At 40.7% G+C, this 24,196-nt stretch overlaps 1 protein-coding gene across 1 annotated transcript; it reads right to left on the reverse strand.

The window, feature by feature from the left end:
* Nucleotides 1-793: 793 nt before the first annotated feature.
* LOC310691670 (vomeronasal type-2 receptor 26-like) lies at nt 794-23,308 on the reverse strand (the record flags this gene model as incomplete). Its single annotated transcript, XM_083471536.1, has 8 exons — nt 22,857-23,308; nt 19,760-19,847; nt 13,392-13,495; nt 5,645-5,954; nt 4,130-4,987; nt 3,539-3,766; nt 2,874-3,000; nt 794-1,695 (listed from the first exon to the last, which is right to left on the reverse strand). The coding sequence occupies exons 1-8, from the start codon at nt 22,976-22,978 to the stop codon at nt 794-796; spliced, it is 2,739 nt and encodes a 912-aa protein (XP_083327662.1). The 5' UTR covers nt 22,979-23,308.
* Nucleotides 23,309-24,196: the final 888 nt, after the last annotated feature.

Consider the following 24,196-nt stretch of genomic DNA (forward strand, 5'->3'; position numbering starts at 1 on the left):
CAGTGAATTATGATAAGAACGGAAGTGTTTCAGATGATTTTGCTGAAAGTTAAAAGCTTTATTTAACTTTGTTATTTTTATTTTATTTATTTTTTATAAATAAAAAATACCCTGACATGGAATGGGGGCTTCCCAGAGCTCTTAAACACCTTTTTATTCTTATGCTTTCTGGATAATGGCCCTTTCCAGTAGATATGAAGTTGCTAATGCTATGTTAAGAATATGTAGAAGCAAGAAAACACATGACCCAGGAATCTCTGAAAGATGCTATATTTTGCTTCCCCCCATTCCTCCAGTATAAATTGCTGGTTTAACTATTTTAATTGAGATGCTGTTTTAATAGATAAACTTACTGTACATGTTAATGATTGGTGTTCAGATGAAATTAATTTACTGTGTCTTTTAATTACATGCGGCGATATCTCAAATTTGGTTTTGTACTTAAGTCATTTGGGCGAGTAATGCCACCACTGATCGTGTTTATGTGAAGAAATTTATTCCAAGTCATTTAAAGGTTTGGGACCCACACAAGGAGGAATCATCTGACTTGATAATTGTATCCTCATTCAAGTTAGGATTCCATTGCACAATTAAACAGGAATTATTTTAGCAAACTAAAGTGAGAACTAAATTGAAATGAAATGTTTCTGGCCAAACCCTGCATACAAAAACTGAAGGACAGACGTTTACTTAAGCAGGTACCCATGGCTGAATTCTTATGACACCCCTCCCACCAGCATTTCCAATGAACTACATACACAAGCAGAAAGAAACATATGCACTCATGTTCATGTTACTTTTTTCTGCTGATTAGTTGTTCCCTGGTGTTCAGCTCAGGTCTGAATAAAATAATGTAGCATTTTGGGGAAAAGATGCAACCTAGTAATCCAGCACCAGAGGACAAGATGGAAAAGATCTCCACCGCTACCATGTATTTTCCTTTGGTGCTCAGATAGGTGGGAACAAAGGACAACCAAACACTACAAAACACCAGCAGGCTGAAAGTGATAAATTTGGCCTCATTGAAGCTGTCAGGTAACTTCCTGGCCAGGAAAGCCAAGATGAAGCTGACAATGGCCAGCAAACCCATATAGACTAAGACACCATAAAACATGGCAACTGAACCCTCATTACATTCAAGTATGATTTCCCCATGCAGCGAGTGCATATCCGTATCTGGGAATGGAGGGGATGTACTTAACCAAAGAGTGCCAAGGGAAACCTGAATAAAGGAGCAGGATAGGACAATAGAATTTGCCAGCCTTTTCCCTATCCATTTCCTCATCCTGGATCCTGGTTTGGTTGCCATGAATGCCAGAAGCACAGTAATGGTTTTTGCCAAAACACTGGAAAGGGCCACAGAAAAGATGATGCTAAAAGTGATTTGTCGGAGGAGGCAGGTCACCTTTTGAGGCTGTCCAATGAAGAGAAAGGAGCAGAGGAAACAAAGCAGGAGGGAGATGAGAAGGATGTAGGTGAGAGTCCGATTGTTGGCTTTGACAATGGGAGTGTTATTGTGCTTCATAAAAGTCCCAAGCACGAATGCTGTGATCAGAGAGAAGATAATGGTCAAGAAAACTAAGACGAGTCCTAAATCTTCTTTATCAGAGAGGTAGCTTGGGACCTTGGGAATGCATTGGGTTTGGTCATGGTTGGGATACTCATCTTCTGGACATTTCACACAGGTATCCATATCTGAAATAAAGGAAGAGCTGTTTAAATATTTCAGACATTGATCAATATATAGCTAAAGCATTGGTTCTTAACCTTTTTAGGGTCACAGACCTCTTTTAGATTCGTATCATGCACACCCTCCTCTGAAATAAATGCTAAAATAAAGAGATAAATAGAAAAGTTTGCATTCAATTTATTCAATTGCTTGGGAATCCCCCAACCCCATAAGAATGTTTGATGTTCTTCATGCAACAGTAAAACATTGGGTGGTTCTGCTATACCGACAATTTATTCTGTTCTTTCTTTGAAGTCTTAATCCTAGAAGCTGTATTGCAGGATTATCAAAGTGGTGAAAAAATAATGGTGAGATTATCCTGAAAATGTAGGTGATATTATCATCTGGCTACGTAAAATATACTTCAAGGCTGGAATTCCACAAGTGCAGGCTTTTCAGTGCTGCTGAGGAACAAATGTTCCACAATGAGTTCTCACATCCAATATTGGATATGCAGAAAGCAGAAATGTCCTATATTATGCATTTACTAAAATAATATATAACCCGCTCTTCATCAAAATGAGATTATAAAAATCAATTAAATGAAATAATATTAATAGCAGAGTATATATTTGAACTGCCATATGGTCCACTAGGAAATATTTATTTATATTGTATTTATTCTGTGAGGTTGCTTAGACTGAGAGGTAGTGATGGACACAAATTCACTTGGTCCCAAACTCTTAGAAACTCTTGACAATTAATAATAATAATAATAATAATAATAATAAGAAGAAGAAGAAGAAGAAGAAGAAGAAGAAGAGGAGGAGGAGGAGTTTGGATTTGATATACCACCTTTCACTCCCTTTAAGGAGTCTCAAAGTGGCTAACATTCTCTTTTCCCTGCCTCCCCCACAACAAACACTCTGTGAGGTGAGTGGGGCTGAGAGACTTCAGAGAAGTGTGACTAGCCCAAGGTCACCCAGCAGCTGGATGTGGAGGAGCGGTGACGCGAATCCGGTTCACCAGATTACGAGATTACCTTTCTTAACCACTACACCACACTGGCTCTTAATAGTAAGTTCCTCTCTTGTTTGTTTAAAATTTTGCATTGCAAACTGCCTCCATGTGCATTCAAGAGATTACACTTTATGTTGTGTTATGCAAATGCAAATAATATAGTTGTGCCCGCTATTTCTCCCACCTTTATACTGAGAAATCATTCCTTCTGGACAGGGAGCACAATCATAGCAGCAAAATTTCTCTCCTTCCTTCTTTTTCCTGCTGTAGCCAGGATAGCAGTAGTCATTGCACACAGAAAGTGGAAGCACCTGTACAGAAACATTAAAGAGAGAATAGTAATGAGTACCTAATAGATCACACAAAAAAGCAGGTTGGGGGAAAAAAGGAAATCCTCAAGTGAGAGCAGGGAGGGTTCACCTTTATCTGTGCTGCCTAGTTAAGATTTACTTTGTATGTTTCTATTTCTGTTCCTCTTTTTGCTTTTGTTTATATTGGCTAGAATGTGTCCTTGAACTTTTATATTGCCTCATCAGTGTGTCTACAGAGAGATGTATGTTTGGTAGTGTATTTAGAAACTTATATAGCTCCTTAAATATGGAAATATCTATTAAAATGTAAAGGGTCTATTAAAGTCCTAGCCCTTTAACCCGAAACCAATTCATGAAATAAGAAATTTATTTATTTACTGGAGGAGAGGAAAGATAAAGCATATAACAGGAATCCACCAAATTTAGAACTGCAATATAATGTTGTTTTCAAGAAGGTTCATGAAATAAAAAAAAAAATGCTTGAAAGCCTTTGAAAATTTTGAGTCAAAACATCAAGTGCCTCAGAGCAGTGTCTCACCTGATTAAAAACTTTATGCCACACAATTTGATCATCATTGATGCTTAACTGTTTTCCTAAAGGTGCCTGAGAGTCCAGTCTTCCAACTTTGACCCTAAACAATGAACCATTCGGGGAAATAATCCAGTTTGTTACATCAAAACCTATAATTAATTCTCCATAACCATCAAAACACACTGAATCCCCAGCACTATTGTTGAACAACATGGTCCTTAGAAAGTGATGGACCTAGATAGAAAGAAAGTATCAGTAAAGAGAGGACTGTTTCAAAACTCTTCAACAATGTATGTGGTGATTTCATTCATTGGGCAGTCATTCTTGCTCTTGAATTGGAAAGATTATATGATTATCTGATATTTCTAATGATCATTGCTCTCCATAAGTTCCAAGTTGGTGGGTGACTATGAGTTGAAATAACAATATTTTGTCAGGGGACCACTAATATTTATCATAATGGATTTCCAAAAGGGGAAAATCCCCTCAAAGGAAATGAAAACCCCCACAGTAATAAGAATTGTATCATGCACACTTAGAATTCATTGTGTTTCCAGAAGAAAACATAGTGTTTTTAAAATGTTCAGTTGTAATTACCTGCCATGGTTGCACATTCTGAAAAAACAGTTCCTGTCTTTCTCCCAACTTTCTATATTTGGAACTGGATTTGTAAATGGCTTGCAAAGCATGAGCCACAGCATAGACAGCATTGTAGACATTGTAGCTGTGGCCAGTCATTTCCATTTCAAACAAGGTCCCAGGAAGACTTTCTAGCTTCTCTTCTCCAGAGCAGTATTTAATTTCCTGATGCTGCCCATTAGACATTTCTAATGAACAGCTGAATGCCTGTTCCCAAAAATCCTGGATAAAACCATCCCCATGGGCCCATGAAGGGCTTAGTATCTGAAGGAAATTTTGGAATCCCAATGGCTGATTTGAGTGAACCGTGAAGGATATGGAACCATGGAAGGTTTGTAAATCCCAAATCTTCTGAATGGAGTGTGATGCAAAATCCCAGTGGGTTGTAATAATCCACACTTTACCCAGAGGTCGTAAATCCGCAAAGGGTGCAAAAAAAAATATCGCTCTTAGAACTTGAAAGGATGGAGGTTCTCCATATACAAAGAATACATTGGCTTTTCTTTCAAACATAATGAGATAGGCATCCAAGTGCTGAAAAAACCATTCTAGCATCTCATCCATATAACTCCATTTTGGTATGTTTACTATGAAGTCATAACAGATGCCATTCTGTGTAAGCATTGGCACTATTGTCTGTAAAAACCTATTCCCTTTGTCATCATCCACGGCAAAAAGCCCAACCCAGGTCCATCTGAAATGCTGAAGTAACTGCACAATTCCTTTGTGCTGCTGGGCTTCATTGGGCACCATCTGGTACAAGAATGGGAATAGCATTCTTGTACTTTGTACTGGTAAAAATGATCCATAAGTGAGCTGTAAAAATATATATGAATATTTCTCAGACGGATTACAAGAGAATAGTAAATCAATATTTTGGAGCTGGTCCTGTAGGTCATCTAGTTCAAATAAATGGATGTTTCATTTGTCCTATCATTGAAGTATTTAAAGTGTTGACCCTTAAACAAGTACTACCTTTGCAGCAGTCCAAAAGAAATCTTTGGACTCTTCTGTTTGGGAGTTGTTTACGTCTTTGAAAAGTGTAATGTTTCACCTTGAACTCATTTTAAACAGACATATTTCTTTCATCCTTTCCTATATGATGTGTTTTCCATACTTCTGGCCTTATTCACTCACCTCCTCTTAACCCATTCTGAAATGAGTGCATTATTATTTAAATCTGCCAATTAGAACTGGACACAGTAGTCAACATGAGGTCTTCCTAGTGCAAAGCGAAGTGAAATTGAAATTATTGGAGCCTTGGAAACTGTGGGTTTTATGCAGTTAAACCCAAATGAATGGGTTAAAAGTAGTCATGTAAAATAATTTCACTGTTTCTGCTCTAAATATGATTAGCATTGGATCCAATTCCTTGATTCTTTTAATTCAGCCTAAACTTGAATTTATCTGTTTACAGGCACATCACAAAGCTCACATATATCTAATGTTCATACCCCTATGCACACAGGTTACCTGTGGAGTCTTGTGAATTGCTGAAACGGTGGCCACATTGGCAGAGATTCCAGAGAGGCATCCTCCAACAATAGCTATCAATTTATTCTGATTTTGACACTTGAAGTTAGGAGAAAATCTTTGCTGTTTTGAAAGCAGGCTGAGGGTGGCCTTATATGTCATCCTAGCACTGTAGTAGCTATTGAGAATGTGGAATCCCAGAGAAATGTTTGGTAAGATGTTGGGGTTTTCATTTATCTCTTTTACAGCAAAGGCTAAGGCCAGGATGTGCTGGTAGTTCTTAGGTATTGAACTGTAATGTAGGTTACAGCTATTTAATAAAACAACAGTGACAGAAGCAATAAAACAAATTTGTATTCTTCATTTGTCATCTGCATCTGTTCAAGACTATAGTGAAACTGCTACCCTTAGAAGAAAATAAACACAAAATAAAATGAAAATTAAATATCTTTTTATAAAAGAGATAAATACTCAAAATGTTCCTGCACATATCATACCTTTAAAAAGCATAAAAGAAGAAAGTAAATATTAAACATCCACCACCAAATTTGAGGACATTCACAACAGGTATCAAATTCCTTAGTAATCATATTTATTATCTCCCTTATCATATTTTTCCATATACATAAAGGATTTCATATCAGTATGTATGTATGTATGTGTATATATATATATATATATATATATGCAGGTTTTGGTGTCCTCGGGTGTCTTCCCGTGTAAAAGTTGGGGTGTCTAGGCGACGTTTCGACGAGGTCTCACTCGTCATCTTCAGGCTGGTGCTTTCGGCTTCTTGTTACTGGAACAGAGCGGGATCTCAGTGTTTGAGTTCCTATAAATACTGTAGAGGGGTGTGGTGTATTGCCTCAAAAGTTCTGGGCAGAGGGGAAGTTCCCAGGCTAGTGTTCTTTTCTTCTTTTGTTCCTTAATTACTTGAGGGATATCTTGAGTGATTTCTTGAGTGATATTCTGAGTACCACTTAGGTGGGTCATTAGGTGTGGATTAGTTGCTAAAGCCTTCGTGTCTTGACCTCTTGAATTTGTGAAGAGTTTTTCTGGGAAGATGGCTGTACTGCACTTAGTTGTGCTTTGGCTTGGCTTCGTGTATAGGGGCGAGCTGTGGTTTTGTGCCCTGTGCCAGCCAGATCTGTGTAGGGATTGCAGGGGGGTGCAGCATCCGGAGGTGCCACTATGGTTTGGTTACTGGATGGTGTCTGTAATTTATCTGTGGAGAGGGTCTGGGTTTGGGTCTGGTGTGGTTGATTGGTGGTGGCGTTCTGTGTGCCTCTGGATCTGGTGTCGGTTTTTGTGGGGAGGGCTAATTTCCAGATGTCTGGCAGGCGGGACGTGTCGTCACGCTTGTTCATGTTGTGAGGGTGTTTCTCTATCTCGATGGCTTCCATGATTATTCTCTTGTGGTGATGTTCCATGTTAAAGAGCAATTTGGAATCTGCAAAATTAATTTCGTGTCCTGTTTCTTTCATGTGTTGGAAAAGAGAGGAAGATTTTTCTTCTTTTTTGACGGCATTCTTGTGTTCTGCGATACGTGCATTTATTCGTCTGTTTGTTTGTCCAATGTACGTGGCTGGGCAGACTTTGCAGGGTATTTCATAGACCCCTTGGTTTTCCAACTGGATTTTATCTTTGGGGTTTCTGAGGATATTGGCTATTTTTTGGTTGGTGCAAAAGGCTGTTTTGATATTGTGTTTATGGAGGATTTTGCTAATTTTATCTGTAGTGCCCTTGATATAAGGAAGGAGGGCCATGCCATTGTTTTCTTCCGTGTCTTGGTTTTTGGGGGGTGTTTCTTTTTGGATTAGCTTCTTAACCCTGTTTTGCTGGTATCCATTGGCGATTAACACATTTGAGAGATTCTGTAACTCAGTTGTCAAGTGGTCTTTGTCAGCCAGGCGTTTGGTTCTGGAGATGAGGGTCTTGGCTACGGAGTTTATTTGTGCAGGGTGGTGGTGTGATTGAGCATGTAAGTAGCGGTTGGTGTGTGTTTTTTTCCGGTAGATAGTGTGTCCTAGGGAGCCATCAGGTTTTTTGTAGATTAGGACGTCAAGGAAGGGAAGCTGGTTGTTGGCTTCTATTTCCATAGTGAATTGTATTTTGGGGTGTAGGCTGTTGAGATGTGTGAGGAAGCTATCTAGTTTTTCTTTCCCGTGTGGCCAAATTACAAAGGTGTCGTCAACATATCTGAGCCAAAGTTTGGGTTTGTGTTCTGACTTGTCTAAAGCATTGGTTTCAAAGTGTTCCATGTACAGATTTGCGATGACCGGTGAGAGGGGTGATCCCATAGGTGCTCCTTCTATCTGTTTGTATCTTTGTCCATTGTGGATGAAGTACGTGTTGGTTAGGCAGTGGTTGGTCAGGTCCAGGATGTATTCGGGGGGATTGTATTTGTTTTGAATGGCTGTCAAGGCTTCATTAATGGGCACTTGTGTGAAGAGAGATACAACATCGAAGCTCACAAGTAGGTCATCGGGATGTAGGTTTTGCTTCTTTATTGTTTCTATGAACTGGAAGGAGTTTGTAACGTGTGAAGAGATGGATTCTGCATAGGGCTGAAGTTGCTTAGCGAGAAATTTAGCGAGATTTTGTAGAGGTGAGCCTATGGAGCTGACTATTGGTCTGAGTGGTGTTCCTTCTTTGTGTATCTTGGGGAGGCCGTAGAGTTTGGGGCATCTGGATGATTTTTCTCTGGGGATGATTCTTAGCTGGATTTCTTCACTGATAGGAGAGGCTTTTATTTTGGATTTGGTGGTTTTTTCCAGATAGGTGGTGGGATCTGTTTTTATAGGTTGGTAGGTAGGGTCTTGGAGTAGATTTGATAGTTTTGCTTGGTATTCCGATGTGTTCATCACAACAGTGGCATTACCTTTGTCTGCTGGGATAATGATTATGTTGTTGTCTTTCCTCAGGTTGGTGAGTGCTTTCTGTTCTTCTTTGTGTAAATTGCTTCTGGGTGAAAGAAACAGGACACGAAATTTATTTTGCAGATTCCAAATTGCTCTTTAACATGGAACATCACCACAAGAGAATAATCATGGAAGCCATCGAGATAGAGAAACACCCTCACAACATGAACTAGCGTGACGACACGTCCCGCCTGCCAGACATCTGGAAATTAGCCCTCCCCACAAAAACCGACACCAGATCCAGAGGCACACAGAACGCCACCACCAATCAACCACACCAGACCCAAACCCAGACCCTCTCCACAGATAAATTACAGACACCATCCAGTAACCAAACCATAGTGGCACCTCCGGATGCTGCACCCCCCTGCAATCCCTACACAGATCTGGCTGGCACAGGGCACAAAACCACAGCTCGCCCCTATACACGAAGCCAAGCCAAAGCACAACTAAGTGCAGTACAGCCATCTTCCCAGAAAAACTCTTCACAAATTCAAGAGGTCAAGACACGAAGGCTTTAGCAACTAATCCACACCTAATGACCCACCTAAGTGGTACTCAGAATATCACTCAAGAAATCACTCAAGATATCCCTCAAGTAATTAAGGAACAAAAGAAGAAAAGAACACTAGCCTGGGAACTTCCCCTCTGCCCAGAACTTTTGAGGCAATACACCACACCCCTCTACAGTATTTATAGGAACTCAAACACTGAGATCCCGCTCTGTTCCAGTAACAAGAAGCCGAAAGCACCAGCCTGAAGATGACGAGTGAGACCTCGTCGAAACGTCGCCTAGACACCCCAACTTTTACACGGGAAGACACCCGAGGACACCAAAACCTGCATTCCTGTACCCGTGAAAATCTACGAAAACAAATATCTCACCTCTACGGGGAGGAAACCTTCCAGCTGACAAGAACCTACGAGAAACTAGAAATCCGAAGAGCCACCATCTTATGTGATCTCTTGTTCCTACGCAACTGCCGAGACAACAACTTAATTCCCACATGCTTCCAACTTAAATTCCACTCTAAAACCCCAGCTACCGAAAGGATCCTGAAACGAACTGAACTATCCCTAATCAGAAACGAACTACATAAGAAAAGATACCTACTAAACCAAACCAACAAAGATCTGCTCACTCTTCACCTCAAACTCTGTAACAAAATCCACCCTGCACTCTGGGACAAATGCAAACAACTAGCCGTCTGGAGAGCTGAAACTGAGACCTCACATAAGACAGACACACACACCAACAAACTCCACAAACTAGAGAGACGCCAGAAGCCCAGCCACCCTCCACAACAACCCATGAAACAAACAGTACATAACATATCAGACAGGATCCTCACCTCAACTGAAACCAAAGTACTCTCCAAAGGTTTCAACTTTGCAGTTACCCCGAGACGCATCCCCACGGAAAACATCATATGCGGAGTCGAAGCTAGCCTAACCAAAATCAACCCAGATGAAGCCAATAAAATCAGACTTGAAGTCACCAACATCCTCTGCTCCAGCAAACCACCCAGAAGCAATTTACACAAAGAAGAACAGAAAGCACTCACCAACCTGAGGAAAGACAACAACATAATCATTCTCCCAGCAGACAAAGGTAATGCCACTGTTGTGATGAACACATCGTACTACCAAGCAAAACTATCAAATCTACTCCAAGACCCTACCTACCAACCTATAAAAACAGATCCCACCACCTATCTGGAAAAAACCACCAAATCCAAAATAAAAGCCTCTCCTATCAGTGAAGAAATCCAGCTAAGAATCATCCCCAGAGAAAAATCATCCAGATGCCCCAAACTCTACGGCCTCCCCAAGATACACAAAGAAGGAACACCACTCAGACCAATAGTCAGCTCCATAGGCTCACCTCTACAAAATCTCGCTAAATTTCTCGCTAAGCAACTTCAGCCCTATGCAGAATCCATCTCTTCACACGTTACAAACTCCTTCCAGTTCATAGAAACAATAAAGAAGCAAAACCTACATCCCGATGACCTACTTGTGAGCTTCGATGTTGTATCTCTCTTCACACAAGTGCCCATTAATGAAGCCTTGACAGCCATTCAAAACAAATACAATCCCCCCGAATACATCCTGGACCTGACCAACCACTGCCTAACCAACACGTACTTCATCCACAATGGACAAAGATACAAACAGATAGAAGGAGCACCTATGGGATCACCCCTCTCACCGGTCATCGCAAATCTGTACATGGAACACTTTGAAACCAATGCTTTAGACAAGTCAGAACACAAACCCAAACTTTGGCTCAGATATGTTGACGACACCTTTGTAATTTGGCCACACGGGAAAGAAAAACTAGATAGCTTCCTCACACATCTCAACAGCCTACACCCCAAAATACAATTCACTATGGAAATAGAAGCCAACAACCAGCTTCCCTTCCTTGACGTCCTAATCTACAAAAAACCTGATGGCTCCCTAGGACACACTATCTACCGGAAAAAAACACACACCAACCGCTACTTACATGCTCAATCACACCACCACCCTGCACAAATAAACTCCGTAGCCAAGACCCTCATCTCCAGAACCAAACGCCTGGCTGACAAAGACCACTTGACAACTGAGTTACAGAATCTCTCAAATGTGTTAATCGCCAATGGATACCAGCAAAACAGGGTTAAGAAGCTAATCCAAAAAGAAACACCCCCCAAAAACCAAGACACGGAAGAAAACAATGGCATGGCCCTCCTTCCTTATATCAAGGGCACTACAGATAAAATTAGCAAAATCCTCCATAAACACAATATCAAAACAGCCTTTTGCACCAACCAAAAAATAGCCAATATCCTCAGAAACCCCAAAGATAAAATCCAGTTGGAAAACCAAGGGGTCTATGAAATACCCTGCAAAGTCTGCCCAGCCACGTACATTGGACAAACAAACAGACGAATAAATGCACGTATCGCAGAACACAAGAATGCCGTCAAAAAAGAAGAAAAATCTTCCTCTCTTTTCCAACACATGAAAGAAACAGGACACGAAATTAATTTTGCAGATTCCAAATTGCTCTTTAACATGGAACATCACCACAAGAGAATAATCATGGAAGCCATCGAGATAGAGAAACACCCTCACAACATGAACAAGCGTGACGACACGTCCCGCCTGCCAGACATCTGGAAATTAGCCCTCCCCACAAAAACCGACACCAGATCCAGAGGCACACAGAACGCCACCACCAATCAACCACACCAGACCCAAACCCAGACCCTCTCCACAGATAAATTACAGACACCATCCAGTAACCAAACCATAGTGGCACCTCCGGATGCTGCACCCCCCTGCAATCCCTACACAGATCTGGCTGGCACAGGGCACAAAACCACAGCTCGCCCCTATACACGAAGCCAAGCCAAAGCACAACTAAGTGCAGTACAGCCATCTTCCCAGAAAAACTCTTCACAAATTCAAGAGGTCAAGACACGAAGGCTTTAGCAACTAATCCACACCTAATGACCCACCTAAGTGGTACTCAGAATATCACTCAAGAAATCACTCAAGATATCCCTCAAGTAATTAAGGAACAAAAGAAGAAAAGAACACTAGCCTGGGAACTTCCCCTCTGCCCAGAACTTTTGAGGCAATACACCACACCCCTCTACAGTATTTATAGGAACTCAAACACTGAGATCCCGCTCTGTTCCAGTAACAAGAAGCCGAAAGCACCAGCCTGAAGATGACGAGTGAGACCTCGTCGAAACGTCGCCTAGACACCCCAACTTTTACACGGGAAGACACCCGAGGACACCAAAACCTGCATTCCTGTACCCGTGAAAATCTACGAAAACATATATATATATATATATATATATATATATATATGGTGGCTGTATATTTTGCTTAATTATCAACAATTTTAGATATATATAATGCTTATTAGCATGTAAAGAACAACATATTTTAATCAAAAAGATTTTATTACTTATATTATATGTGAAATACCCCATAAGGTGATGTTAGATCTAGTAATTAATATTGGCTCATTTATTATCTGGATATATTAGTGCTACTCGAGATCATCTATGATTAGGCGAGGAAAAGAGAAGATTACAAGTAGAGTGTACAATCACAAGTCTTAAAATATTCTATATACATTCTATAAACATTTGAAAACCATGCTACAGTTACTTAGGGCCAATTAAAAAACCCCTTTAAAAACCCACAAACCCCTATAATATTTTATCTGTTCACATTTTAATTTATTTCAAAGAGCTGCAATGAACCTATCACACGAAAAGTCTCCTTAGGCAGTGAGGTATGATGTGGGCCTAGGGACATTAAACTGATTTTTCCCTATGTAATCTGGGAGTCGGCTGGATAAATTACAGCCTGAAATCAGCAGGAACAATTAAACAACATCTGTTTCTAAAATATAATAATGTGAGATGAAAGCACAATATGATTAAATAAGTCATATGTGGGACAGAGATGGGGGTGAAGAATAAGGGATCAAAAGTCTTGAAAAATAAGAATCAATGTGGCCAAAAATAGAGAAGGACATATTCCTTAATGAGGTAATTACGTAGAGGAAAACAGAAATGCACCAGATCCATTCATTTCACTTACACTTGTTAGGGAAAGCTTATTATTTCCTTGTGTTTAACAACGTTATCTAGAAGATAAAGTACATATTAACAACTCCAAGCATGGCCAGCTTATCATTTGTTCACACCCACAATAAATAAATGCAGTATTCCTAAAATATGTGTTCCTTGTAATTAAGGCCTGAACATATTACAAAAAAGTGAGGGGAGAGGAGCAGGGAGATGGTGTCTTACATAGGTTCATGAGTCACAATATGTGTAGGCTGCTCCAAGAGAGAAAGTAAATCATAGAGGTAGAAGACTTGAGAAACAATCCCACCAATAACAAAGTCCCCTGGCTGGAAAAATTCATGAGGAATAGAGAGCAGATCATCACGAATGCTGCAATTAATAAAATGTGACTTGCATACAGTATGACACAACAGGAGAAGCAGCAACACCATCACCGTCATGATCCTTTTGGCAAAACCACCCATCTAAATGGCAGTTTTGAAAGCCTCAGTTGCTACAGCCTTAAATGATAATACTCTGGCTGCATGGATCTACAACTTGGTCTGTTATGGAATGTGGGTGCCAGTACCCTTTTTTTTCTAGTTCAGGGTTTCTAAAATTGCTGTTTGCGGACCACCAGTGGTGTGCATGCTTCGTTCAGGCTGTCCACAGCATGTCTGTAACAAACAATTATAATTTGAATTCTATAGAATTCAAGCTGCAATACAATAAAATATATGATTCAAATTAAAAGAAGTGGCCCATGGTGGGGGGATAACTACTGTTCTAGTTATATTGTTCCTCTGCTTTTTCTCTTTGAGCTGGATCAAAAATAAGTTAGTTGAATGCGAACCCCACTGATATAAGTGGGAGTCGTACAGTCTAGATCCAGATCTTTATCCCCTCACTTTACTTTGAGTGATTTTTTTCTTTTGTTTTCTTTTGTTTTTGTTCTTAAGAAGAATAATCAGCTTGTGGAAATATATCCTAACATATAAATGAGAGATTATCTAACAGAAGAATGACAGAGCCCTGCCTCTACCTAGATCTAATTCTGAAGAATACAAGTGTTTTATAGTTCTTCTTAAGACACTTGTTTTTGATCTTGCTAGCATGTGCTGATTGTCAACTGCATAAACCAGCAATTATGACTGTTATGATTCTCATTTCCCCAATGTGTCGTTGACTTCCGACTTTGTATCATGAATAACAAAATTGGTAGAAGTTCCCCCCTTCCCCCACCTTTGTCAGACACTTCTTTCCCCTTATGGGATAAAAAGTAGCTAGTTTTATGTAGATCCAGATCTGTCCAGTTCATCCATGGTCATTCATATTTGGCATAAATTGAAAGCCCAGTCTAGGGGAAGTGAGAGTCATAACTTGTCATGTTGATGGTTACAGATTATTCCCTAATATTGTTTGTCCCACATATTTTTACTGATAGTTAATTTACTTAGTAAGATTCTTTATCATTGCAGTACTTATAATGTTCATGATTTTAACATAAGGCAGGTGTATGTTTTCTGGCCAAAGAGGCTGATACTCTAAATGTTGTGCATTGTATGTATCTGGGAGTAGGTTCCATAATATGAATTTAAGGACCCTGGAAATATATTTTTCATGTCTTTTAACTCAGTCCAGTGACTATGCTACATTTTAAGCCAAGCTCATTTATCAGCTTTGCTGCCAGTGATCCTTTGTTCTGCTCCCTGTGGGCAGGGAAGGTCCACAGAAGTTATATTACAGGAATTTAATTTTGAGGTTGCCAATGCATAGATCACAGTATCTAGGCTACTGGAATAGTCATATCCAGTTTGCCAGATGAAGAAAGTTTAAGGTGCTCCTTGCTGCTTACATCACTTGGGCTTTCCATTAAAGAGAAGGATCCACAACATCCCTAGTACCTGTTCCTTCAAAGGGAGTACAACTCCATCCAAAACAGGTAAATCTCCCAATCTCTAAACTTGGGAACTGACCAACCACCATGCAATTGCCCTTCTAGCATTTAACTTCTGATATGTGGCCTTCAGTCAGCCCACCACTGCAGCCAGATACCCTTTTGTGTTGTGACTGGCAACTGCTGACACTTATGTAACAGTGGAATAGAGCTGAGTTCCGGAAACACACTGATGACTCCTTTCCACATACGCCTTCTCCCTCCCAACCTTACTTAGCATTCCCTGATTGGGGGAAGAATGCAAAACTGGCACTGGAGAATTGTAAAGCATCCCTCTGACCCCCTTGCCCCAGCTCCACATTTAAGAGTATGGCTACTATCACTCTGTGCTCCAGCATATAGTCAACATTGTAGTGACTACAGTGTTTATTTAATAAATTATTTATTTAATATATTTTTAGTTTTTTAAAAATTCTTGGTTTACAAAAGTATGAGCAGTGTCTCTCTCTTTTTTTCTTTTCCAAGTAACATTTTTACAGATCAGTTTTGTTTGTTGAGACCTTAGTGTTACATTAGGAAGAAAAGGGGGAAAGAGGTGGAGGGGGGGGAAGGCGAGTCGGTGTGGGGTCAGGTGGCAAGGTTTCTATTTTATTTAATATATGTGTGGGGTTTTGTGTCAGCGTCACTTGTGCAGGTTCTCTGCTATTCACTTGTGTTCCTTTGGTGGTAAGAGAGGTTGGGCTTGGCCTAGGGTGTGGTTTTTCATTTGTGATTGGTTATGGTAAGCTTTGTTTTCATGTGTGAAGGATAGGTGGCTGTTGTTCACTTGCTTCACCACTGGGAGATGGTGCAACCCCAGACCTGTGAGTTTCCTTCTAGCCAGGCCTAACCCTCTCCTTAAGTGCTCTTACAGTTACAGTCATACCTCATGTCATGGACACTTCAGGTTACGTCTTTTCAGGTTGTGTCCCGTGGTGACGCGGAAGTACCGGAAAGGGTTACTTCTGGGTTTCGCCACTTGCGCATGCGCAGAAGCGCTAATTGCACTTCTCGCATGCGCACAAGTGCCAAATTGCACCGCACACCTGCACAGATACAGCACTTCAGGTTGCGCTCTTTTCAGGTTGCGAATGGGCTTCCAGAACAGATCCCGTTTGCAACCAGAGGTACCACTGTACTTCACTGCAGCCTTGATTTCCTCCCTCCTCATCATAATTTCCATTACTCATCCATTCGGTGCCCCCACCTTTATCCCTCTTTTTGTTTGGTCAATATCCACTTCAGATCCTCTCATGCCTTCTCCTGGCTGGTCTCTTCCCCTCTTGCCTGCACAGCATTCCTCAATCCTGAGTATCATTGTATCTCCCAGCTACTTCTTTAAATCTCCCAACTAAAAAAGGTGTTGGTTTTCATAATCCACCACACCACTTCTAGGTTGCCAGGCTTGGTGTTTGTGTGGTCCTCTTTTCTATCAACTCCCTGAACCCTCCGTGGCTACTCTTCCCCTTCACATGGCAGGGAGGAGAGGGAAGGAACCAAGGTGAACCATTCCAACTGATATAGAGTCCTGCTCTGGCTCATTATTTCTACATCCCTTATAGTCTTTAGAATCTCTTTCCTCTCCCAATTACTTCAAACAATTCTCCCCAGAAAATCCTCAGAACAGTACTGAAAAAAGCCTTTCCATGCCCTCTGGCAGTCTCTAAAGGAAAAACAGGGTTGTGCTAGTCTGGGCACCCTAAAGGGGACTTTACTACGCAAATTATATAAACCTTCACTGCAAATTATATAAACCTTCACTGAGGATGATTTTGCTGAATGTTAGAAACTGAATTTAACACACACACACATCCTGTATAGGGTCAGGATTTCCCAGAGCTCTTTAGCAGTCATTTAAAAAAAAAAAAAAGCCTTTTGGGGGATTGTCTTCCCAAAAAAGGCAAGGGAAATCTTTCCAGAAATATGAAGTTGATTATACTACACTAAGAAAATGTAGAAGAAAGAAAACACATGACTCAGGAATCTTTGGAAGCTACTATATTTAGCTTCTCCCAGTTTCTTCAGAATAAATCCCTATTTTAAATATATTGATTGCTATGGTATATTTCAATCATTGGTGTTCATATGAAATTGATTTACCTTGTATTTTAATTACATGTGGCTATAATTTATAATAGGCTTTGCACTGGTAAACCATTTAAAAGTTTTTTTGAGCCACAAGCAATTTAAATGCTTGGGACCCTCAGAATGAGGAATCCTATGAGTTGATAATTGTGTCTAATTCGAGGTAGAATTACAGTGAACAGTTAAATAGGAAATTCTCCATTCAAATGCAGGAGATGTCAGCAAACTAAAGTAAGAACCAAATTGAAATGAAATATTTCTGGCCAAACAATGCATACAAGAATTTAAGGAAAGACGTTTGCTTAAGCAAGAACCCATAACCCATTCTTCTGACATCGCTCCCACCAGAATATCCATTGAACTACATACACAAGCAGAAAGAAACATATGTACTCATGTTCTTTTACTTTTTTCTGCTGATTAGTTGTTCCCTGGTGTTCAGCTCAGGTCTGAATATAATAATGTAGCATTTTGGGGAAAAGATGCAACCCAGTAATCCAGCACCAGACGACAAGACGGAAAATATCTCCACAGCTACCATATATTTTCCTTTGGTGCTCAGATAGGTGGGAACAAAGGACAACCAAACACTACAAAACACTAGTAAGCTGAAAGTGATAAATTTGGCCTCATTGAAACTGTCAGGTAACTTCCTGGCCAGGAAAGCCAAGATGAAGCTGACAATGGCTAGCAAACCCATATAGACTAAGACACCATAAAACATGGCCACTGAACCCTCATTACATTCAAGTATGATTTCCCCTTGCAGCGAGTGCATATCTGTATCTGGGAATGGAGGGGATGTACTTAACCAAAGAGTTCCTATGCAAGCCTGAATAAAGGAGCAGAAAAGGACAATAGAATTTGCCAGCCTTTTCCCTATCCATTTCCTCATCCTGGATCCTGGTTTGGTTGCCATGAATGCCAGAAGCACAGTAATGGTTTTTGCCAAAACACTGGAAAGGGCCACAGAAAAGATGATGCTAAAAGTGATTTGTCGGAGAAGGCAGGTCACCTTTCCAGGCTGTCCAATGAAGAGAAAGGAGCAGAGGAAACAAAGCAGGAGGGAGATGAGGAGGATGTAGGTGAGAGTCCGATTGTTGGCTTTGACAATGGGAGTGTTATTGTGCTTCATAAAAGTCCCAAGTACGAATAATGTGATCAGAGAGAAGATAATGGTCAAGATAACTAAGATGAGTCCTAAATCTTCTTTATAAGAGAGGTAGCTTGGGACCTTGGGAATGCATTGGGTTTGGTCATGGTTGGGATACTCATCTTCTGGACATTTCACACAGGCATCCATATCTAAAATAAAGGAAGAACTGTTTAAATATTTCAGACATTGATCAATATATAGCAAAAGCATTGTTCTGAAGGCACCCCTGTTTAGGTTTGATGCTTTATTGTGTTTTTAATATTCTGTTTGGAGCCATCCAGAGTGGCTGAGCAGACGCTCAGTTGATTGACGGGGTATATCATCATCATCATCATCTTAACTTTTTCAGGGTCACCATCCTCAGAGAAAAAAATCACATAAATACATAAACAGAAAAGTTTGTATTCAATTTATTTAATTGCTTCAGAAATTTATTTTTCCCTACATGGACAGAATCTAAAAACTATCTTCACAACGTTACATGTTGTTTCATACTATAGTTAAACATTAAGTTGTTCTACTATGCTGTCAATCTATAGTGGGTACCTTGGGTTACATACGCTTCAGGTTACGTACGCTTCAGGTTACAGACTGCGCTAACCCAGAAATAGTACCTCGGGTTAAGAACTATGTTTCAGGATGAGAACAGAAATCGTGCTCCAGCGGCGCGGCAGCTGTGGGAGGCCCCATTAGTTAAAGTGGTGCTTCAGGTTAAGAACAGTTACAGGTTAAGAATGGACCTCCAGAACGAATTAAGTACTTAACCCAAGGCATCACTGTATTCTGTTCTTTGTTTGAAGTATTAATCCTATAAGCGGTATCCTATAAGCGGTATTATCAAAGTGGAGAAAATAAACGTCAAGGCTGGGATTCCACAAGTGCAGGCTTTTCTATGCTGCCGTGGAACAAATGTTCCACAATAAGTTCTCACATTCAGTATTGTATATTGAAAGCAGAAATGTCCTATATTATGTATTTATTTAAATAGTTAATAACCTGTTCTTTATTGAAATAAGATTATAAAAATCAATTAAATTAAACAATATTAAAAGCAGAGTATATTGATGAAATGCCAGATGGTCCACTGGGAAAAGGTTCCTTTGGCTACCCTATTGGGACTGGAAAAATCAAGGAAAGACTTTCAGTGACAGTGGAACCTGGCAAGGGATCTTCACACCAACCCTGTGAGGTTGCGTGGACTGAGAGATAATGATGGACACAAATTCACTCAGTCCCACACTCTTTGAAACTCTTAAAAATTAATTATTAGGGTTTTGGTGTGTTTTTTGTTTACAATTTTGCATTGCAAACTACCTCCATATGCATTCAAGGGGTACACTTTATGCTATGTTATGGAAATGTGAATAAGATGATTGTGTCAGTTATTCCTCCCACCTTTATACTTAGAGATCATCCCTTCTGGACATGAAGCACAATCATAGCAGCAAAATTTCTCTCCTTCCTTCTTTTTCCTGCTGTATCCAGGATAGCAGTAGTCATTGCACACAGAAAGGGGAAGCACCTTATAGAGAATCATTATAGAGAGATTAGTAATGAGAGCTAAAGAGAGCACAAACAAAAGCAAGTTGGAATAATAATAATAATAATTTCTTATTTATACCCCGTCTATCTGACTGGGTTTCCCCCCCGCCACTCTGGTCGGCTTCCAACAAAATATTTAAAATACAATAAAATATCAGAGTTTAAAAACTTCCCTAAACAGGACTGCTTTCAGATGTCTTCTAAAAGTTTATTTCCTTGACATTTGATGGGAGGGTGTTCCACAGGGCGGGCACCACTACCAAGAAGGCTCGCTGCCTGGTTCCCTGTAACTTTGCTTCTCACAGTGAGGGAACCACCAGAAGCCCTTTGGCGCTGGACATCACTTTCCAGGCTGAACAATGGGGGTGGAGATGCTCCTTCAGGTATACTGAGGCCGAGACCGTTTAGGGCTTTAAAGGTCAGCACCAACTCTTTGAATTGTGCTTGGAAATGTACTGTAGGTCTTTCATGACCAGTGTTATGTGGTCCAGGTGGCATAGGCGCCGACTCCATGGGGCTTGAGGGGGCTCGAGCCCCCTCAAAAAATTTTTTTTGGGGGCTCAGCCCCCCCAATAATCTCGGGCGGGCGCCCTTCCACCAGAGCGCCGCCGCCGTCCCCCGCCTCCTCCCCACCTGCTCCTTCGCCAGCCAGCCAGCCGCGCGCCCTAATCGGAGAGCCCCGGCCAAGGGAATCCCAGCCAAGGCACTGCCGGAAATCCCGCGAGAACAGGGGAATCCCGACTGGCCACACCTCCCCAGCCAGCCAATCGGCTGGCTGGGGGGGCGTGGCTTGCCCTATTTAGGGCCGGAGCCACTTTATTTGCATATTCATGAGCTTATTTATTATTCATGAGCTTTCCCGGGCCCCCCCAATATTTTTTCTAAGTCCGCGTCCCTGCCAGGTGGCCACTCCCAGTCACCAGTCTAGCTGCCGCATTCTGGATTAATTGCAGTTTCCAGGTCACCTTCAAAGGTAGCCCCACGTAGAGCGTGTTGCAGTAGTCCAAGCGGGAGATAATTAGAGCATGCACCAATCTGGCTAGACAGTCCACAGGCAGGTAGGGTCTCAGCCTGCATACCAGATGGAGCTGGTAGACAGCTGCCCTGGACACAGAATTGACCTGCACCTCCATGGACAGCTGTGAGTTCAAAATGAATCCCAGGCTCTGCAACTGCTCCTTCAGGGTCACATTCACCCCATTCAGGACCAGGGAGTCCTCCCCCTGTCCCCTAAAAACAGTTCTTCTGTCTTGTTAGGATTCAGTCTCAATCTGTTAGCCACCATCCATCCTCCAACGACCTCCAGACACTCACAGAGGACATTCACTTCCTTCACTGGTTCTGGTTTAAAAGAGAGGTAGAGCTGGGTATCATCCGCATACTGATGGACACCCAGCCCAAACCCCTTGATGATCTCTCCCAGCAGCTTCATATAGATGTTAAAAAGCATGGGGGAGAGGACGGAACCCTAAGGCACCCCACAAGTGAGAGCCCAGGATTCTGAACACTCATCCCCCAACACCACATTCTGGACACAGCCCAGGAGGAAGGAGCGGAACCACTGTATAACAGTGCCCACAGCTCCCAGCCCCTCTAGATGGTCCAGAAGGATGTTATGGTTGATGGTATCAAAAGCTGCTGAGAGAGCCATCAAAACTAGGAAACAGCTTTCACCTTTGTCCCTAGTCCGCCGGATCATTGACCAGCATAACCAAGACAGTTTCAGCCCAATGATGAGGCCTGAATCATGATTGGAAGGGATCCAAATGGTCTGCATCCTCCAGGCATGCCTGGAGTTGTTCAAAAACCACCTGCTCAATCACCTTGAAACAGATTTGAAACGAAAGAAAGAAAGAAAGAAAGAAAGAAAGAGCTCCCAAGTTAGAGCAGGAAGGGTTCACTTCTGTCTGTTTTCTCTAGTTAAGATTTAAGCTTTGTATGGTTTTCTCTCTCTCTTCCTATTTCTTGCTTTTGTTTTGTTTTCTAAAGTGTGTCTTGAACTCATCACTGCCTCTGCAAAGAGATGTATGTTTGGTAGTGTACGTAGTGTACGTAGAAGCCTATACTTTTTAAATAGGTAGATAAATATCCCTTAAATATGGAAATATCTATTAAAATGTAAAGGGTACATTAAAGATAATACCTAGCTCGCTATCCCAAACCAATTCTTAAAATAAGTAATTTATTTATTTATTGGAGGAGAGGAAAGATAAAGCACATAATAGGAATCCAACAAAATTAGAACTGGAATATAATGTAGTTTTCAAAAAGCTTCAGGAAATAATAAAAGATCCTGTGGGATTTTAGGAATGTTAAAGTTGGAATGTAGTTAGATTTCTTCAAAGCATTTGAAAATTTTGAGTCAAAACATCAAATGTCACAGTGCTGTTTCTCACCTGATTAAATACTTTATGCCACACAATTTTATCATCATTTAAGCTTAACTCTTTTCCTAAAGGTGCCTGGGGGTCCAGTCTTCCAACTTTGACCCTAAACAATGATCCATTCGGGGAAATAATCCAGTTTGTTACATCAAAACCTGTAACTAACTCTCCATTATAATCAAAACACACTGAATCCCCAACACTATTGTTGAACATCATGGTTCTTAGAAAATGATGGACCTAGATGGAACGAAAGTATCAGCAAAGAGAGGACTGTTTCAAAACACTTCAACAATGTATGTGGTGACTTCATCCATTGGACAATCTTGTTTTGCTCTTGAATTGGAAACCTTATATGATTATTTGATATTTCAAATGATCATTACTTTCCATAAGCTCTAAGGTGGTGGGTGATTTTGAATTGAAATAACAATATTTTATCATGGGACCACTAATATTTATCAAAATGGATTTCCAAAAGGGGAAAAAAACACTGAAAGGAAATGAAAACCACCACAGAAAGAGGAATTGTATCATGCAGACTTAGATTTCCCTATGTTTCTTGATGAAAACATAGACTTTTTAAAATGTTCAGTTGTAATTACCTGCCATGGTTGCACATTCTGAAAAAACAGTTCCTGTCTTTCTCCCAACTTCCTATATTTGGAACTGGATTTGTAAATGGCTTGCAAAGCATGAGCCACAGCATAGACAGCATTGTAGACATTGTAGCTGTGGCCAGTCATTTCCATTTCAAACAAGGTCCCAGGAAGACTCTCTAGCTTCTCTTCTCCAGAGCAGTATTTCCTTTCCTGATGCTGCCCATTAGACATTTCTAATGAACAATTGAAGGCCTGTTCCCAAAAGTCCTGGATAAAACCGTCTCCTTGGGACCATGAAGGTCTTAGCATCTGAAGGAAATTTTGGAATCCCAATGGCTGATTTGAATGAACCGTGATGGATATGGAACCATGGAAGGCTTGTAGATCCCAAATCTTTTGAATAGAGTGTGATGCAAAATCCCAGTGGGATGTAATAATCCACACTTTACCTAGAGGGGGCAAGTCTACCAAGGGTGCTAGAAACAACATCATTATTAGAACTTGAAAGGATGAAGGTTCCCCATATGCATAGAATACATTGGCTTTTTTTTCAAACACAATGAGATAGGCATCCAAGTGTTTTAAAAACCAGTCTAGCATCTCATCCATATAACTCCATTTTGGTATGTTTACTATAAAGTCATAACAGATGCCGTTCTGGGATAGCATTGACACTATTGTCTGTAAAAACCTACTCCCTTTGTCATCATCCACGGCAAAAAGCCCAACCCAGGTCCATCTGAAATGCTGAAGTAACTGCACAATTCCTTTGTGCTGCTGGGCTTCATTGGGCACCATCTGGTACAAGAATGGGAATAGCATTTTTGCACTTTGTACTGGTAAAAATGATCCATAAGTGAGCTGTAATAAAATCCATGAATATTTCTCAGACAGATTACAAGAGAATAGTAAATCATTACTTTGGAATTGGTCCTGTAGGTCATCTAGTTCAATATCCTTTTGAAAACACGAATCACAGTTTCTGCAACAAATGGCTGTTTCATTTGTTTTATAATTGAAGAACGTTTGGTCTGAATTTTGAACCCTAAACAAGTAGTACGTTTGCAGCAATAGAAGCTTTGTCCTCTTCGATGTGGCAACTGCTTAAGTCTTTGAAGTGTGTTGTAATGTTACACCTTGGACTCATTTTCAAGAGACTGAACATACCAATTCCTTTCAACCTTTCCTTATATGATATGTTTTCCATACCCCAATGTCTCTATGAAGACCACGTCCCATACTGACCCTGTTCAAGCTGCCTGTCTAAATAGTGTATTTGTACCGTGATGATGCCTAAGCCTGCTAGAGGTGGAAATAGTTGTGTGTTCTCTGGGTGTAAAAAC

The sequence above is a fragment of the Podarcis liolepis genome (genome assembly GCF_965112155.1).
Source record: "Podarcis liolepis genome assembly, chromosome: 13".
In the NCBI taxonomy this organism is placed as follows: domain Eukaryota; kingdom Metazoa; phylum Chordata; class Lepidosauria; order Squamata; family Lacertidae; genus Podarcis; species Podarcis liolepis.